This window comes from Heteronotia binoei, chromosome 18 (genome assembly GCF_032191835.1).
Source record: "Heteronotia binoei isolate CCM8104 ecotype False Entrance Well chromosome 18, APGP_CSIRO_Hbin_v1, whole genome shotgun sequence".
Classification (NCBI taxonomy): domain Eukaryota; kingdom Metazoa; phylum Chordata; class Lepidosauria; order Squamata; family Gekkonidae; genus Heteronotia; species Heteronotia binoei.
Window position 1 is genome coordinate 11,081,283 of NC_083240.1, and position 19,056 is coordinate 11,100,338.

A 19,056-nucleotide genomic window follows, 5' to 3' on the forward strand; every position below is an offset into this window, starting at 1 on the left:
AGTGGACTGTCTTCCTAGATGAAAGGGAGAGACGACCTTGGGTAGAAAGGTCGGGTCAGGTCGGAGGATCACCGTACTGTTATGAAATATCGTATACGGTGGGTCCGCTCTGAATGCGCAGATGTCACTGGCCCTCTTACCTGTGGTGAGGGCCGTAAGTAATGCCGTCTTCCATGACAGCAGGTGTAGTGGGATGGAAGCCATGGGCTCGAAGGGCGGTTTCATGAGTTGGCTCAGGACTAGAGACAGACTCCAGGTGGGTAGAACTTGTTTGATTGGTGGGTGTAGGCGAATGATGCCCTTGAGGAAAGCTCTGGTCGCATGGTGAGAGAATACCGTTGTGCCATCGATGCGGGGGTGGAAAGCAGAGATGGCTGCTAGGTGTACCTTCAGGGAAGAATACGACAGACCCGCTCTAGAGAGCGTTAAGGTGTAAGTTAGTACCTGAGGTATAGTGGCATAGTTGGGGTCGAAGTTGTGCTGTGAGGCATAGTGTGAGAAGCGTTTCCACTTCAGTAGATAGGATTTCCTAGTAGATGGTTTTCTGGAGTTCACTAGGACCTGACGGACCTCCGGGGGGAGGTCTAGAAACTGATTCTCCAGGCTGTTAATTTGAGTGATGCCGGGTTGTGGTGAAGGACCCTGCCGTCCTGTTGAGAGAGGAGATCCCGTGTTTGAGGGAGTTGGATGAAGGTGTTGTTGGACAGGAGCAGCAAGGTCGTAAACCAGGGTTGGCGGGGCCACCATGGAGTTATGAGGATGCAGTTTGTGTGGTCTACCTGAATCTTCTGTAGAACTCTGGTGATAAGTGGGATGGGGGGGAAGAGGTAGTGGAGTGTTCCGTTCCAAGTTTGTAGGAAGGCATCCCCCCTGGAGAGGTGGGATGGAGGGCCTCTCGTGTAGAAGCGGGTGCATTGGGCATTTGACGGTGAAGCAAATACATCTATCTTCGGTTGTCCGAAGGTGGTGAAAATCTGTCGGATGTATCGGCTGTTGATGGACCACTCGTGGTTGTTGGTAGAGTGGCGACTCAGGGCGTCTGCCTGGGTGTTCTCGACCCCTGGTAGGTGTACGGCCGTGAGGAAGATGCCCTGGCTTATGCTCCAATGCCACAGTGCCAGGGCTCTTTTGCAGAGTCTGACGGAGGCGGTGCCGCCCTGCCTGTTGATGTAAAAGACTGTGGCGATGTTGTCGGAGGTGATCTGGACGTGCTGGTTCCTTAGCGATGGGAGGAAGGACCGCAAAGCCTTGTGCACTGCGATGAGCTCCAGGCAATTTATGTGGAGAGAGCGTTCGTAGTCTGTCCACTGGCCCTGCACCGTGAGGTCTTCCAAGTGGGCTCCCCATCCCCACTTGGAGGCATCTGTGGTTACAATCACCGAGGGTGGTGTCTGCTTGAATGGCATGCCCTTGTAGAGGTGACGTTCCTTGGTCCACCATTTGAGGGATGGCACAATGTGTAGTGGAAGGGTGAGTAGTGTGGATTGATGTTGTGTGTGGGGGCGAAAAGTCCTTACGAACCACATTTGGAGGGGACGCATGTGCAGCTTCGCAAACCGCAGAACTGCTGTGGTTGCTGCCATGAGGCCTAGCATTCTCTGGAAAGTGAGCGCTGTTTGGGAGCGCTGGGCGATGATAGTGTTGGCCAGTGACAGTATGGCGAGTGCTCTGTCCTGAGGTAGACAAGCCGTTTGCGAGAGCGTGGAGATGTCTGCTCCTATGAATTGAATCCTCTGGGTAGGGACTAGTTTGGATTTTGAGAGGTTGACTAGGAGGCCTAAGGTGGCCAGGGTGGAGAGAGTGGTCGAGACGTCCAGTTGTAGTTGCTCCCTGGAATGGGCGACGATCAGCCAGTCGTCTATGTAAGGGAAGATTGATATCTGTTGCTGGCGTAATGTGGCTGCTACTACTGCCATGCACTTGGTGAAGACCCTTGGTGCTGTGGAGAGGCCGAAGGGAAGGGAGCAGAACTGGAAATGCTGCTTCCCTATGGCGAACCTGAGGAATCTTCTGTGATGATGATTGATTGTAATGTGGAAGTAGGCATCCTGGAGGTCTATGGACGCCATCCATGCTCGTTCTGGGATGGTTGTAGTCGTGTTGACCGGTTTGGCTGATGGAGGGAGACTGGACGGCTCGGGGGAGGGAGGTCAGAGAGACGGTTTGGATGTGGTTGAAGGTTTCTTGGTTGTTTGGCGTCTGTTTTGAAAGGAAGGTTTGGACTGCGGTGGTTTGCGCTTCCATGATTCCTGTTGTCGTGGGGATCTGGTCCCCTTGTATTGGCTGGACCTCCAGTTCCTTTGCCGATTGGATTGGGTCAGAGGTTGGGAGACTCCCAGTCGTTTCGCCCTTTTCCTGCCATCGTCTACTGATGTGAGGATGTCATCTGTAGATGAGCTGAACAGGCCAAGGCCATCAAAGGGCAAATCTTCCACCTTATATTTGATGTCTGGTTGGAGGGAGGAGGACCTGAGCCACGCGTGTCTGCGGAGTGCTATGGCTGAGGCCAAGGTTCTGGAGGAACACTGTGCAGCGTGACGGGCAGTGTTGATTTGCTGTTTGCTCACTCTGGCCATTTCTTGCAGGGTGGTGGTGGCTGACCTTTGGGATGCCTCGGGCAGGGATGGTACCAATGCGGCGAGGGAAGTGGTCAGGTTGTGGGTGTATGCGGAAAAGCATGCCATGTAGTTGAGGATTTTGGTTGTGGCTGTAGTGAGGGCGTAAATCTTTCTCCCAATCGTGTCGAGTTTTTTGCCCTCCCGTTCTGGTGGTACCGAGTGTCTGGTCTGCTTCGACTTCGAAGACGAATGCACAATGATCGAGTTCGGAGCCGGGTGGGTGAACAGGAACTTGGAATCAGGTGCATGTATCTTGTACAGAGCTTCAACTCTCTTGGATGTTGGCGGTACTGATGCCGGTTTGTCCCATGCTTCTTTGAGTGTTTCTAGGAGGACGGGGAGCATGGGAAGAGAGGAGCTGGATGGAAGATCCGCATGCACTAGATCGAATACGACGTCCGAGACTCTGGGAGCGTCCGTATTGAGTTTCAGATTCAGCGAGCTTGCCATGTTTGCTACGAGGTCGAGGTAGGATCTCGGGCCCTCAGACGGTGATAGGTCTGCTGGCTTGGCTATGTCGGAGTCTGGGGATTGTAGGTCCGAACCCGAAGAGTGGTCGGAGTCGGAGAGTTCCTCCTCGGATCCGTCGTCGGTTCCTTGGTGCAGGTCGGGTTGAGGTGTTGTCTTGGGAGCCGCGTGTAAGGATCCCAGTGGCGACGGGAGTTTCGGTTCGGCGCCGAGACTCGTAGGGTCGTCATGGTGGTGAAGCGGTTCGACCGATGCAGTTTGGAGTCTATGTGTGTGATCTCGGTAGCGAGGAGACTCTTGGTAGCTATGGTAATGGCGATCGTAGGAGGGTGATCGTCGGTGCCGTCTTCGGTTCCGTGGGGATGGAGACCTGGATCTCGATGGAGAGTAATAGTAGTGTCTCCCCCTGCGGTGGCTGCGGGAGCGTCGGCGGCTGCGGGACCTGGTGCGGCGGCGACTGCGGGACCTGGTGCGGCGGCGACTGTGGGACCTGGTGTGTCGGCGACTGCGGGACCTGGTGCGTCTGCGACTGCGAGATCGTGGTCTAGTCGGGAGAGCTCTCGGGGTCGAGGGTTCTCTGATAAGCGCGTGGGCGTCTATTGGTTGTGCGAGATCTATGAATTTAGTGGGGTCGAGAGGCCGGGTCCTGACGGACGCGGTAGAGTGCGTATCCAGCAGCTGGTCTGGTGGGGAATTCGGAATGGACGGTGACTTCGATGAGATGCGGATGATTTCCAACGGAGTGATCGACGGTGTTGCCGTCGACTTCGACGTCGGAGTCTTCGGCATCGATCCGGAGGTAGTGGCGCTCGGGTCCGGTGCCTTCGGTTTGGTGGTCGGGTTCGAGGCCGAGTCGAGAGGGCGGTTCTTGTGCTTTTTCGAGCTAACGCTACCCGTCGGGTCCGAGTGGGCAGAATCGGAGCGGCGGCGCTTTTTGGGGTCGTCCGACTTCTTGGAGTGTTTGCCGGTCTTAGGCTTACAGGGAGTCTGTGCCACGGAAGCTGCCGACTGCGCCTCTCCCACGAGGTGTGGGGAAGATGGCGCGGGTTGTTTTTGTCCGCCATGCGGCATGGCCGGTCGGAGTGTGGTTTCCATGAGGTGGCTCTTGAGTCTCGCGGCGCGGTTCTTGCGGGCCTGTTTGCCAAATTGGCTGCAGTGCACGCAGGAGTCTGGACGGTGGGCCTCTCCAAGGCAGAACAAGCAAAGAGAGTGGCCGTCGGACGAGGGGATTTTGGATGAGCAGCTGGTACAGCGTTTAAAGATTATCTTGTCCCTTCCTTCCATCCGCCCGGGGAGGGGGGGGGGAGGGAGGGGAAAGTCCGGAAAGAATAGTAAGAGAAGGCTTTTTTTTTTTTTTTTTTTATACGATACCAGGAGGAGTAGAAGATGAAGAATTGAAGCGAAGAGAAGGTAATTGTTGGAGATTGCAATGAAGAGGTTGGAGATCAACGAGGAAGGTGCGATCCGGTCGGCGGTAAAGAAGAAACTGAGTGGCTAAGCACCTCCCCCTTGTCCAGGCATGCGCAGTAGCTGCCTCCTCCCAGGACAAGTGGGAGGCGCGCCAGATCTACGATCAAGATTGCTTTGAACTCTCCGAGGTCGGGGCCAATCCTGCGGATTACCCATATGTGTGAATGCACAGAGACCACGAAGAAGATCAAAAGGCTCTGGGGTGTGTGCTCTTTATATCAGCAGTTTTCCTGACTGGAGGTCCTGTTTCTCCTCTATTTAATTCTTGAAGAAAGAATCTAGAGATTTCACTGGGTTTGTTGTTTTGTGAATATGTGCTTCCTTGGCGCTTTAAGGGGGCACAAGTCTTGTGTGGGGCAATGGTCAGGGGTGAAGAAATTACAAAAACACATTTTCACAGGGCTCCACTGATAAGAGTAAAACAGCTGAGTATAAAGGAAGCATAAACTAGGGCACAGTACAGAAGACACGTTTGGGAAGCAAAACAAAATCTTCAGGGAAATTTCCAGACCTGCTCTTGCAAGCAAAAGAAAAGATGGCACTGTGGCTCCTTTAAAAACTAACCCATTTATGGCCTGTATTTCAGGATGGCTTGATGTGGTATAGTGGATAAAGGGCCCCACAACTTGGGTGACACTTTTAATCAGTCATTGTATCTCAGGCTAACCTCCTTCACAGGGAGCAGCAAGGACTGAAAGCAAGGTATCAGCTATGCACACTGCCTCCCAAACTTTCTGGAGTGAGGACAGGATAAAAAATATAACAAGTCAAGAAGTTCAAGACCATTTACTTTATGCATGTGAGGGGGCAAAAGGCACTGCCTACAGAAGCATCTATAAGGCCTATAAGGCATCACAGCAATACCTGTACAAAAGTAAGCATTAAACAAGCATCTGTTTTCAAGTGGAGCCAGTTCTCAGCCTTTTAAGTAGCAGGGTAAAACAAATCACGTACTATTACAAACCAGTGAATCCACACAGGACGCTTTCTGTGGCTTAAACTGCAACTTGAGTGCAAGGAAGAAAGTGTGCCAACGCACACAACCTGTTCACATCCATACAGAATTGCCAGACATTTTTAGAAATCTTTTCATGGCAAGCTAAATGACATCATCCCTTTGAAAGGGCAGTGGCTTGCAGCTTTGGATGGGATGAATCATTACACAAAATTCCACAATTTACACTGAAGCATCAGAAGCTGCTCTGTTCCAAATGCATGAAAGCACAAAATGCTCTAGATTGAATAGAGCCTTCCAATATTTATTGGAGTTTACAAGAGCACATGTTTTAAAAATGAGGCTGTTGGGTGAGAGGCGATCCATTAAGTGTGGCACCAAGAATCCTTACAAACTATAAATGAATGAGAATCGCTCAATGAAGCCCATGAACCATCCAATACACAAACAGAGGTACTGGATCCCAAGAGCATTTCAAGAACAGTGAAATATTTGGAATTTAAGTCGTGCTGAATCAACACATTCTGGTTTAAATGGTTTCTTGATTAAGAAGCAAAGCACAACACTGACTGTGACAAGAAAACAAAATGGCTAGAAATATGAAGGCCTGATTTCTCCCTGGCTTTCAACGATTCTTTTGTCAATTCCTCAATAAATAAATTGGAAAATTTGGGAAGCACTGGGAGGGGAAAGTCCTATGGTATTCTTGAATGAACAAAATGCTTCTTATAAGGTTTTTTACATTCCAAATATACAGCATGAAAGTCTGAGGTCTTTCTCAATTTTTCCAGTAGAAATTCATGGGATCACTGAAAAACCCTCTTACATGTAAGCACAGACATCTTCGAGAAATTTTTTTCTATTTGACTATAATTTTGACTTCAGTTAATATGCTAGAACGTTTTCAGTGGTATACATTAGCATTACATGTTCTCAATGTTATAAAATTTGGCTTACTATACAAACCTGCTCATAGTATGGTGACTAGGAGTACACATCCCTTTTGTTTACTACACAATTTGTTTTCTACCTTTAACTTGTTTTTCCCTACCACCCAGATAACAAAATACATGTTCTATGACAGCAAAGGGTACAGCAGTTTGCAACTCTCTCTCAAGTATTTGGCATATTTACAATTTTTTGAAGTACAACATGAACCGACCTGGTGGAACTCTCTGCCACATTATATCCATGCCCTGCAAGACCTAATGCAATTCTGCAGGGCTGGCATGACAATGTTCCACCAGGCTGAGGACAGCAATGGTTTCCATCTAGCCTGGCTTCTTCCTCCCTCTCCCCTAAGGGGCAAGGACATAAATTGGCGTACCTTTTAAGCACCATCTGCAAACTGTTATTGAATTGCTTAAAGTGTTTTGATTGTTTGTTTTTAACTTGACTGTGAATGTTGCTTATTTGGAAGCATTGCATCTCCTGCTCTGAGCCCTGCTGCACAGAAGGGCACGTCACAAACCCAACAAACAAAACAAGGCATACTGGGGCTTCTGCATTGTCATAAGAAATTCAGCCAACTGGCCAAACAATAACCACTAATGGTCAAATACTTTTAAAGCATTTACTTATCCATTTGAAACGAAAATATTCTGGTCTCATCATTTCAACAACTAAAAAAACCCAACTGTTTCATAGTTAACTGTTAACTAAGGAACTCTAAAAATGGTGTATTTCATTTTAGGTAACATTTCTATAAATGGGAATGTCTCTCTGAACAATGCTCCAGATCAGGGTTGTCAAATGTCCAGCCCACGGGGCATTAATCAAGTCTGTGTTTCTTTTCTCCCCTCTCCTCCCCCTCCTGTTCTTACCCTTTGAAGTTCAGACGCCACCAAATTTCCCCACTCCTGCCTTGTCTTTGCCAACTGCATCATGAAGCTCTTTTCAGTTTGCAAAGCAAATGTGGAATGTTTTCATTAAGGTCTTTGTGCCCAGATAGATTGCCTAGCTGGGCCCAGAGATCTTAATGGAAACCCCACATTTTCCTTGCAACTTTGTACTGCCATGTGTTTCAATGGCCTATGTGTTCCTATGGCCGGCTGTTGCTTCCTGGAGTTGTGCCCTTACAAAACTAAGGGTTGATGCTTTGAGCCAGCTTGTCTCTGCTGAATGGACCTGAGAACTGCTGCCTAGTGAGTTCTCTAACCTGGGAACCCACAGCCAAAGGGGGATATCACTCTGGAGAGCCATTGCCAATCAGAGTAGACCCCGGGGTGGTGTGAAGTTTGCAATACCCAACCATTTCATGTTTTCCTAGGCTCAGAGCACTTTTATATTTTTAGTTCCTGCTGTGATTCTTGTGCTTTTTCTTGATGTTTTATTTTTAAAATGGCATTGCCAAATCCCACTATTCCCCTACCTTTCCATTTTAAACAAAACATTGCAGATTCCATAAAACTAATTGGTGGTCCAACAGCAGTATCTAAATCATTCAATCTACTGGTGTATATCTATTGGCTCTTTCCTGTTGACATGCAAATATGAGCATTTCAACTGACCTTGGCAAACAGTATTAAGAAAATCAAGTTGTTCAGGTAACACCAGCATTACCTGTGTAATACAGGAAGTAGTAACAACTTCACTACACTGGTTCATTTTTCCCTTGCTAGAAGCCACCATTTACAACTGGGATACTTTTTAACATCCTTTTCGCACTCTTGAGTTTCTCTACCGTTTAGATGGCCCAAGCCAACTGACATCTTTTAGATTACAAATATCTGACTTCAGAACTTGGCAATTAGCTCAATTTTGCAGAAATATTTTTAAATTTCAGTTATTTCACTAAGAACTTAAATCACAACCTACCATATCAAGATTTCAAGTAGATCCTTTTTATAGTGTACTTGTTTGTTAAAAGAAAACAAAGAGGAAATGGGGTAAGCAGGGAGGGGATTACTGTTATTTTCCACTCCCCTGAGGAAGTGGATAAAAATGCTCCATACTGATGAACAGTCACATTTTCACAGAAAAGAGAAAGGCAATTTCTTAGGACAAAAGCAGGATATTTTTGCTTAGACTTGCTGGCCCCTCAGGATAGCTAGAGCCAATCCACTCCAGCACCAGAGTGAAAGAAGAATGGGGGAGTGAAGGGTATGTTAAATGAACAGCAGACTTTGACCCAACACACAATCCCTTGGAAGAAGTTCTACTGGAACCATCCTTGCAAATAATCCTTGCTTGGTCACCTTCGGTGATTAAGCACAGCCACTAGGCTACTATGCAAAGAAGCTGTTCTACCTTTTCAGCCAAAAATGACTAATGTAGACATGTGAGAAGATGTGCTAGTAAAATTTTTGGACTTCTGATCAGAAAGTCAGTCAACAAGGCTTACAGTTCAAACTCTCTGCGATTCTTGAGAAATTAAGCCTGATTAATGCTGCAGTTTCTCAAAACACCTTGTAGCTGCCTCATGACAGCTAGCTTCCAATCTGATTGCATCCACAGAACGGAGATAAGAAATTATCTTTTTTAATACTGGGGGTCCACTGGTACATCAATCTGAAGAAAGCCCGGGGTCACTTAAAGAATGGTTGCAATTATTCTGATTTGGGACAGGATATGTTACAATGGATGGAGAAAGGAGAGGAAATACTGGAATTGAAGCAGAATAAATCATTTTTCTTGGTGGACAACAGACACTTTCCAGAATGAACAAATGAGATTGTAGAAAATAACAGGATCATTAACTGTAGTCTAGTACCTACACATAAACAAATGGTGAAGTCTCAAGACAAGAACCAATGCATGGAATCTAACACTCATGCATTGTGAGCTACACCCACAACCAGGAAACATTTCCATACAGTATTAGGTGTGGCACAAGTTGTAGCAAATTTTGGGGATGGCATTAAAAGGAGCTGGAAAAGTCAGCATGCAAGTTCACTGTCATGCCAACAAAAGAATCTAGATAGCTTTGTGTGTTTATGCATTCCTCTCATACTGTGCGCGAAACAGTAGCAAATTAAATATTTTAACGTGGCACCAGCTAAAGCAACTTATTAATGCAACATGACAGCGACAATAGCAATTTAAAAACAAATGTGAAGCAAAAGCACTACACCCAGCCCCTACTGAGTGCTGCCTAGCAAGATCCTGCCCCCCCCAACCCCCACGTGCTTCTGCAGGAGCTCGAAAGCAGGACTGAATGAGTCAGACTGGGAAAGTTTCATATTATTAATGACAGGGTGCTTTTCAAATGCACAGCATTCACTTATCTCATGAATATGAGCCTCCTTCCCGATCTCTCAGTAGGTTTGTCACAGCTGGCCAGCCCCTAAGTGCCTGTGTGCCTGGACCACACGGGGATCAGTGCCAACAAGCTTTGATTTTCTGAATCTTTCTATCATTGTGGGGAAGGGAAGGAGAAGAGTGGTTCTGGAGCACAGTGCCTAAGAGACAAATTTGCACACTGGCAAGTCAAGGGTTGACTCTTTCATCTGACATAGGTCCCCCTGAACTCCACACCCAAAATGGAATTGCAGAACTGACCTACCTTACAAGGTTGATGTACTGATTACAAGACAGTCACATGAAGCAATTTAAGTATTATATAAATTTTAAACATTTCTCTGTAATGTGAAAGTGAGCAGTAAACCGGAATTCATTGGCATTAATTTCACTTCTGCCAAGAGTTCACAAATCCTAGGCAAGCGATCCTTCTGAACATTGGAGGCAAGCCACCCTCTCAGCACCTCCACAGGAAGAACACTGATATATGTTTACAACAGTTTCTGTACAGTTGGAGAGGACAGATGTGCTCTGAATATTCTAAACCTTGAACCCCAACATGACATCCATGCGCTTCTTGAATTTGGGAATAAAGTCTAAACCCTCTTGAGATTTTGGAATAAAATCCTGTTGGATGGAACAGAGAAGAGCAAGGAGATTTAGGCTACTCCCTACCATCTGAGTGACTAGGAATAAACTGAGCTCACCCTTGGCAGGTATGCCACACCTAAGTGCCCTCCGTGTGGCCACTGACACAGACTCTTGCATGTTATGGAGCGGGAGACCTCTCTCTGCAGGAGCATCCAAAGGAGTAAGTCCTTTCTTGGGCTGGAAACTAAACAGCACCTCTTTCTCAAAGCAGCAACGTCAGTATTCTTCTACTGCCTTTAAGCATGCGTGCTTCAGAAGAGTCCAGAGGGCACTGATTTTATCTGCTTAGGGCCAAACTAGATACAATGGTGTATGTGGGTCTGATCCGTGGACATCACCGCCATTTTAAAAATGTTGCAAGGCCCAGTCCTAATTAGGCAAGCAGCACAGCAAACTGAAGGGCTTTTGCTGTTCCCATCCCCATGTCTTTCCAAGTGCTGAAACAACCATAACAGGGAAGGCAGACATCTAGTTTGGCCCTCACACTGCCCCCTTGGTTGCACTTGCTTTCATTGTTGGAGGAGACATCCTAACACAAACACAGAGTTTCTGTGACCGACCCCTCTGCCCACAGCAGCTATTTTGCAGTGGAATGTACTGCCTCTCTCAAAATTCCAAAAGTGCCCATAGGTCTATCAACCTGGGGAAACCTGCTCTAAAGCACTCTTAACAGACACAGTGATGGTAATAGAGATAGTTGAGAAAAGGGGGAAATTTAGAAAACCTCTGCAGTGCTGTGTTCAAACTGAACTTCCTACATTAGGCTATCCTACAAAAATTATGCCACATCTGTTTCATTTTCTCCCTTGCCTTTAACCCGTCCAGTACAGGGACTAGAACTGTGATCTATTATGCTATTATTACATGTATACTATAGTAGTCTGTTACTACTGTAATTCATTTTCTAGTTTGTAATATGACATATCTTAAGACTTCTTTGGTTTAATAATCTGACTGCATTGTGATTTCTCATGCAAGCATGACTTCATCATCACTTCTATATTTGGTAATCCACCTTGCATCTCAGCAAGAAAGGGGGCTTCTAAAGGAAAAAAAGCTAGGAGGGATTTGTGTCACAATTCCGAAAGCTTTGCACCCATCCTTTAGAATTCCAACTTATAACATTGGGGGGGAAAGAGAAGAGACAGCATTGATGAACCTATAGAAAAGACCTTGCTCAGCCACCCAATGGCAGTCCCTTCTCCTTCCTTCATTATTTACCTTCCTCTTACCTTTTAAGCCCACCCCCCCTTTTTTTTTGGACTTCACCCTTATTTAAAATACACTGGAACAGTAAAAAGAGGAGTTTCATTTGCATAAGCGTAGTGTTGAAATTGTCATTCCTCACACACCCAAACCAGCTTATAATAAAATGCTGGCAACGGATCCAGTGTTCACATAAGCTTGTCATGTGATCTGATCCTCTTCTTTACTCCCTCCCCCTCTAGTCACTCATGGGGAGGTGGAAAGAGATGAGAGAAAAATACTTTAGGCCATGGTGACAAAAAAAAAGTTGTTGGTAAGCAGCCTCAAACAACACCTAGTGGGACAGGGTTGTTTTTTTGGGGATGTTCTAAAACGAATGACAGGATGGTCCATAGGAAACAATAGCAGAGCCTGGATGGTCCATAGGATATAATGAGAGAGAAGATTGTCCATTGACTTGCATGGGCTTCATTGAAATACATTGAAGCACAGGAACGGCTGCAACAAAAACCTGGAATGGATAATCTTCTCTCCCATTATATCCTATGGACCATCCAGGCTCTGCTATTGTTTCCTATGGACAATCGTCTGCCAACCTCCAGGATTGGATTGACAGTGCTTTGCCAACCTCCAGGACTGGACTGACAAGGGAAAATGTACTTGCCAGCCTCCAGGACTGGACTGACATGGGGAAATGTACCTTGCCAACCTCCAGGACGGAATTGACAGGGGAAAACATCCCTTGCCAGCCTCCAGGACTGGATTGATAGGGGAAAATGTACCTTGTCAACCTCCAGGACTGGATTGACAGGCGAATAGGTACTCTACCAACCTCCAGGCTTGGATTGACAGGGGAAAAGGTAGTTTGCCAGCCTCTAGGGCCAGATTGACAGGCAAGAGGGGACATTGGCAGCCTCTAAGGCCAGATGGACAGAGGGAAAGGGAGATGGACAGCCTCTAGGGCCAGATTGATGGGGGGAAAGGGGAGATGGACAGCCTCTAGGGCAAGATTGTCAGGGGAAAGTGGAGCTTGAGAGCCTCTAGGGTCAGATTGTCTGGGGAAAGGGGAGACTGACAGCCTCTTGCACTAGACTGATCGGCAAAAGGGGAGACTGACAGCCTCTAGGACTAGATTGTCATGGGAAAGGGGAGGTTGACAGTCTCTAGGGCCAGATTGCAAAGGGGAAAGGGGAGATTGACAGCCTCCAGGGCCAGATGGACAGAGGAAAAGGGAAATTGGCAGCCTCTACGGCAAGATTGACAGGGGAAAGGGGAGATGGACAGCCTCTAGGGCTAGATTGTTAGGGGAAAGGGGAAGTTGACAGCCTCTAGGACTAGATTGTCAGGGGAAAGGGGAGGTTGACAGCCTCTAGATTGACAGGGGAAAGGGAGACTGGCAGCCTCTAGGACTAAATTGACAGTGGAAAGGGGAGATTGACAGCCTCTAGGACTAGATTGTCAAGGGAAAGGAAGACTGGCAGCCTCTATGACTAGATTGACATGGAAAAGGGGAGACTGAAAGCCTCTAGGGCTAGATTGTCAGGGGAAAGGGGAGATTGACAGCCTCTAGCACTAGATTGATGGGGAGGGGGGGACAGGGAGATTGGCAGCCTCTAGGACTAGATTGACAGCGGAAAGGGAAGATAGACAGCATCTTGGAATAGATTGATAGGGAGAAGGGAGATTGCCTCTAGCACTAGATTGTCAAGGAGGAAAGGGAGACTGTCAGCCTCTAGGGCCAGTTTGTCAGGTGAAAGGGGAGACTGACAGCCTCTAGCACCAGATTGTCAGGGGGAAAGGGAGACTGACAGCCTACAGAATACAAGGGAAGCGTAATGATGCCCTTTCCCAGCTTCACCTTTTTATCAACAGCCCCTAGCAACCAGCCTAATGCGTTTGTTGAGCTCTGCCCCTGCATGCTTTCCAAGGTCTGCCTGTAGTATTTGCAAAGCGAGGCTAATTTAAACATTTAGCAATATACAAACTTTACACAGCTAACTGTTTTCATCCCTGCTAGTGCTGCATTCAACTTACATATAAAAACAAACATGTTTTTGGGTCGTGCTTCAAAATGGAATAGACATTTTGTCTCCTGCTGAAACCCAGCAGAGTTGCAAATTTGTTTTGCTGTTGGATTTCACAGACAACTAGCACTTTCCACTCTGCAGCACGCAAACTAAATTTTGCAAATGTGATCTCTTTTTCCTGGAGTTTACAGAGTACCAGTTCTATAACCCTTTTTGTGTGCTTCTCCAGACTGCAGAGACTCCACCTACTTCCTTGCTGCTGGTCTGCTCACTTTTACACTTTCTGGAACCAGAATATGATTGTGAAATTTTCCCAGCTTTGGGAAAATTCCTACTTGTCAGCATTCAAAGTTTACTTGAAGTTTGTATCTTGGTGTAATTGCAAAACAGATGTTGGTGCAGTTAATGTTGAAAGAAGCTGACAGTAACAATTTCACTCTGACAAATATTGTTGCAGTTGAGATGCTGGCACTTGTAGAGTAGAACATTTCATTAAGCCTTGCATTAATGCAACACGACCTATTCATTTTTTAACTTGTGGTTATACTCCAATGGTGGTCAGGGAAATTGACAAATGTTGGGTCAGGGAAAGTTATGGACATGAAAAATAAAATTTCTGTGACAACCCTATATTGGCTGTGTGGAGAAATGCCTTGCCTCCTAGAGCAGTGGTAAGCCTGCTTTAAAAGTTTCTGTATCTAAGCTCAGAGACTGGCAGGAAGGGGGGGGGGGGAATGTAGCCCCTAGCATTTGGGCTATCTCTTGAGACTGACAGCCTCTAAGGCCAGATCGACAGGGGGAAAGGGAGATACTAATGGCGCTACTGAAAGAGACCATGGGCAGCCTTCTCCTCTATGCAGGAAAAAGAGTGGAAAGGACACTGGGCTAGACCAGCCCCAGGAATGAGGTGGAGGTTTCCCAGAATGCATGGGTTTTCCCCAGAATGCCTTTCACAGAAGAGGCTTCCTGGGGACTACAGGAAAAGAAGCGTAAACCTAGGTGGGCCAGGTTACAAGGGGTTGAGAGTGATGTAAAGTGGGTGGAGTCACAGAATAAACAAAAGTGCTTACTCTGAAGAGCACAAGGCTGCCTCTCTCTTGCAGCTGGGACTGCGACTCTCCAGGCAGTAGCCAGCAGCCATATTTGACCATGTTGCTGGCCCTGACTGCATGCAGGAAGCCTGAAGCAATGAGGTGTCATTACAAGATGTTGTAACTAAGCATAAATGGGCCTGCACTGCTTAAACATCTGGTAGGGCAAGTCTTCAATCCAGACACGGAAGAATGTGTTTCAAACCAACCTTTACTTGATCTTCCGGCAGTTTATCGTGTGCTGTGCTAAGATTATGTTTGTAATTTTTCACTAGTTTAAAAAAATGAACCTTTAACTATTTGAAAGGTTGGCAGCAAACCTTTGTACCACATAATTCTCCAACCACCTCCAACCATGCCACTGTAGAGAGTCCTGGGAAAAGCAAAGGCATGCAGTTGCCAAGGGTGCAAATCCTCCAGGTGTCTCCCCAAAGAGGACTTTGGTTTCCATGATAACCAGGTACTGGGTGCCAGAGCACCTCGAGGCAATCTCCCTTTTCCGCTGGCAATTCACTCTCAGAAGCTGGGAATCTAGCATCTCCCCTGACAATCTAGTCCTAGAGGCTGTCAATCTGCCCTTTCCCCCCGCCCCGACAATCTAGTCCTGGAAGCTGTCAGTCTCCCTTTCCCCCAGACAACCTGGCCCTGGAGGCTGTCAATCTCCCCTTCTCTCTGACAATCTGGCCCTAGAGGCTGTCACTATGCCCTTTTCTCTGTCATTCTAAACCTAGAGGCTGTCAAACTCCCCTTTTGCCTGTCAATCTAGAACATAAAAGAAGTCATGTTGGATCAGGCCAATGGCCCATCCAGTCCAACACTCTTTGTCACACAGTGGCCAACAAAAAAACAGCCCAAGTGCAATTAGGAGGTCTACAAGTGGGGCTAGAAGCCCTTCCACTTTGCCCCCCCCCCACAAGCACCAATACAGACCATCACTGCCCCAGACAGTTCCAATAAAATGCTGTAGCTAATAGCCGCTGATGGACCTCTGCCCCATATTTTTATCCAATCCCCTCTTGAAGCTGGCTATGCTTGTAGCCGCTGCCACCTCCTGTGGCAGTGAATTCCACATGTTAATCACCCTTTGCGTGAAGGACTTCCTTTTATCCATTCTAACCCTACTGCTCAGCAATTTAATTGAATGCTCACAAGTTCTTGTATTGTGAGAAAGGGAGAAAAGTACTTCTTTCTCTACTTTCTCCATCCCATGCATAACCTTGTAAACCTCTATCATATCACCCCACAGTCGATGTTTCTCCAAGCAAAAGAGCCCAAGGCATTTTAACTTTCTTCATAGGGAAAGCGTTCCAAACCTTTAATCATTTTAGTTGCCCTTTTCTGGACTTTTTTCAATGCTATAATTAGTGCAAGAGGCTGTCAATCTCCCATTTCCACTGTCAATCTGGCCCTAGAGGCTGTCAGTCTCCCTTTCCCCTGTCAATCTGGCCCTTGAGGCTGTCCATCTCCCCTTTCCCATCAATCTGGCCCTAGAGGCTGTCAATCTCCCATTTCCCTTGTCAATCTGGCCCTAGAGGCTGTCAATCTCCCTTTACCCCTGACAATCTAGTGCTAGAGGCTGTTAATCTCCCCTTTCCCCTGACAATCTGGCCCTAGAGACTGTCAACCACTCGTTTTCCCTGTCAATCCAGTCCTGGAGGTTGGCCGACTACCTTTTCGCCTGTCAATGCAGTCCTGGAAGCTGGCAAAGTGACTTTTCGCCTGTCAATCCAGTCCTGGAGGTTGACAAGGTACATTTCCGCCTGTCAACCCAGTCCTGGAGGCTGGCAGAGTACCATTTCTCCTGTTAATCTAGTCCTGGAGCTTGGCAGAGTACCTTTTTGCCTGTCAATCTAGTCCTGGAGGTTGGCAGACCACCTTTCCCCCTGTCAATCCAGTCCAGGGGGTTGGCAAGGTACATTTCCCTTTATCAACCCACTCCTGGAGGTTGGCAAAGTACTTATTTGCCTGTCAATCCAGTTCTGAGATTGGCAAAGTACATTTTCACCTGTCAATCCAGTCCTGGAGGTTGGCAAGGTACATTTTCCCATCAATCCAGTTCTTGAGGTTGGCAAAGTACATTTTCGCCTGTCATTCTAATTCTGGAGGTTGGCAAAGTACCTTTTCGCCTATCGATCCAGTCCTGGAGGTTGGCAGAGTACCTTCTCTCCTGTCAATCCAGTCCTGGAGGTTGGCAAAGTACATTTTCCCCTGTCAACCCAGTCCTGGAGGTTGGTAAGGTACATTTTCCCCTATCAATCCAGTCCTGGAAGTTGGCAGACTGCCTCCCCCCCCCCGGTCAATCAAGTCCTGGAGGCTGGCAGAGTACTTTTTCCCTGTCAATCCAGTTCTGCAGGTTGGCAGAGTACCATTCTTGTCAATCCAGTCCTGGAGGTTGGCAGAGTACTTTTTCCCCTGTCAAGCCAGTCCTGGAGGTTGGCAGAGTACCTTTTCGCCTGTCAAGACAGTCCTGGAGGTTGGCAAGATACATTTTCCCCTGTCAATCCAGTACTGGAGGTTGGCAAAGCACTGTCAATCCAGTCTTGGAGGTTGGCAGACGATTGTCCATAGGATATAATGGGAGAGAAGATTATCCATTCCAGGTTTTTGTTGCAGCCATTTCTGTGCTTCAATGCAGCCCATGCAAGTCAGTGGACAATCTTCTCTCCCATTATATCCTTTGACCATCCCGACTCTGCTGTTGTTTCCTATGGACCATCCTGTCATTCGTTTTAGTACATCCCATTTGGGGGGGGGGGGAGATATAGATAATTGAAATTAAGCCAAGGGGTGGTGTCCTCACTTCTCAATATTTGTGCGTGCACCAGGATTCCGGAAATGCAGCTAGTCTGTCGCAGCAAAATTAAAACAGAACTCTGGTTAGCCTTGAGGGTGCTATGGGACTTCCTCTTAACTCACTTCTAAGAAAACCATTCCTCCACCCCCACCCTGCCCAGCCAAGCCTCAAACTGAAAAAAGAGCCTGTGCATGCCATCAACCATGACTAGGACCAGTGATCCCTCTAAGCCGAGTCAGTGTGAGCTAGCTCAGTTTTTTGGACTTTTTTGGGGGGGGTCTTAGTTCAGGAAGGATGGCCCCAGAGCAAACCGATTTCTGCAGCAGCCAAATCGCTCGCAGTCACTTTAGTGCCAGTAACTCACCAAATAAAAACATTCTGCTCACAACCCCCCCACCCCGCAGCTTAGAGCGAGCACTGGCTAGAACCAAAAAAACGAATTTAAAATTGATTAACTTTAGTAGAAAAACTAGAAACACGCTTGAACAAAAAAATACCCCCCCCCCTTTACGATTACGTTAAGTTTCTCACGTGATGTGAACCTACCTTCCTCAATTCCCTCGGTCATAAAGGGAGCGGGGGGGGGGGGTTACCCTGCATTTGTGGCTCCTCTGAACTACCAAGCGAAACTCTCCCCACCCACTAACCTCTTCACAAACAAGGGCGGGTTCGTCTGCGTCACGGAGCTGTTTGTTAGGAAACTCGTAGGCCGACTTGGGGGGGGGGGGGGGCGAGATATAATTTTGACTTAGGAGGGCAGAAAAAAATATATATAAAATAAACGAAATAAAGGTGGAGACCCCAACCCCGCGCCCCCCGTGAGACGCCTACCTGAGCCTTTTCAGGCACCGAGTTCAAATCTATTTAAAATGTTTTTTTTTTAAAGGCGGGGGGGGGTTTTTGAATTTCGAGGGTCCGAAGATGCCTTTCCAGTCGGGGAGGAGTGAGGGGAAGGGAGCGGGGCGAGGCCCGAAGTGTCTGTTTTTACCTGAGGATATTGTGGGCCTCCATGCTGCGGTTTTGGTTGCTGGAGCAGACCACAGCCACCCGGAGCGGCGAGGAGGGCATGGCCGGCGAAGAAGGGGGGCAGGGGCCGGGGGGGCGAATGGGGAAAGAAAGTGGGCGGCTAAAGACGCGCGGCGAGACCCCCTTCCCTCGGCTCTCCTCACGGCGACGAAGGCGGCGGCGGCGGCGACTCTCCCCTCGGACGTTCTCGCTCCTTCTGGCGCTCACAAAATGGCGGCCGCGGGGAAGGGAAGAGGCGGGGCCTGGCGACGTGTCTCGGGCAAGCGCCGAGCGAGTCACGAGACTTCCGGCCCAACCAAGGGAAGAGAGAGCTGAGCTGCGGCTTCCCGTCTTGAATGAAGCCTTGCTGGCTCGGGGACTCTATGACTAATCCCCCTCTCCTGTCCTATCCAGGCTCGAGGCCCTCGCTTAAGAGGTGATTTGCATGTTTCCACGGAAACGGTTTCCGGCCACCCATAAAAGGCAACCTGAAAGCGACGCGGGGGGACTGGGAAGAGAACGGCGCCGCCCT

At 47.9% G+C, this 19,056-nt stretch overlaps 1 protein-coding gene across 1 annotated transcript in view; it reads right to left on the reverse strand.

The window, feature by feature from the left end:
• The window catches only part of SSU72 (SSU72 homolog, RNA polymerase II CTD phosphatase), a 78,184-nt gene extending 59,348 nt beyond the window's left edge, over positions 1-18,836 (reverse strand). The window contains exon 1 of the mRNA XM_060259459.1: positions 18,508-18,836. Coding sequence (XP_060115442.1) covers positions 18,508-18,587 — 80 coding nt within the window. The 5' untranslated portion in view covers positions 18,588-18,836. The remainder of the gene's footprint in view (positions 1-18,507) is intronic.
• Between the last annotated feature and the right edge of the window lie 220 nt (positions 18,837-19,056).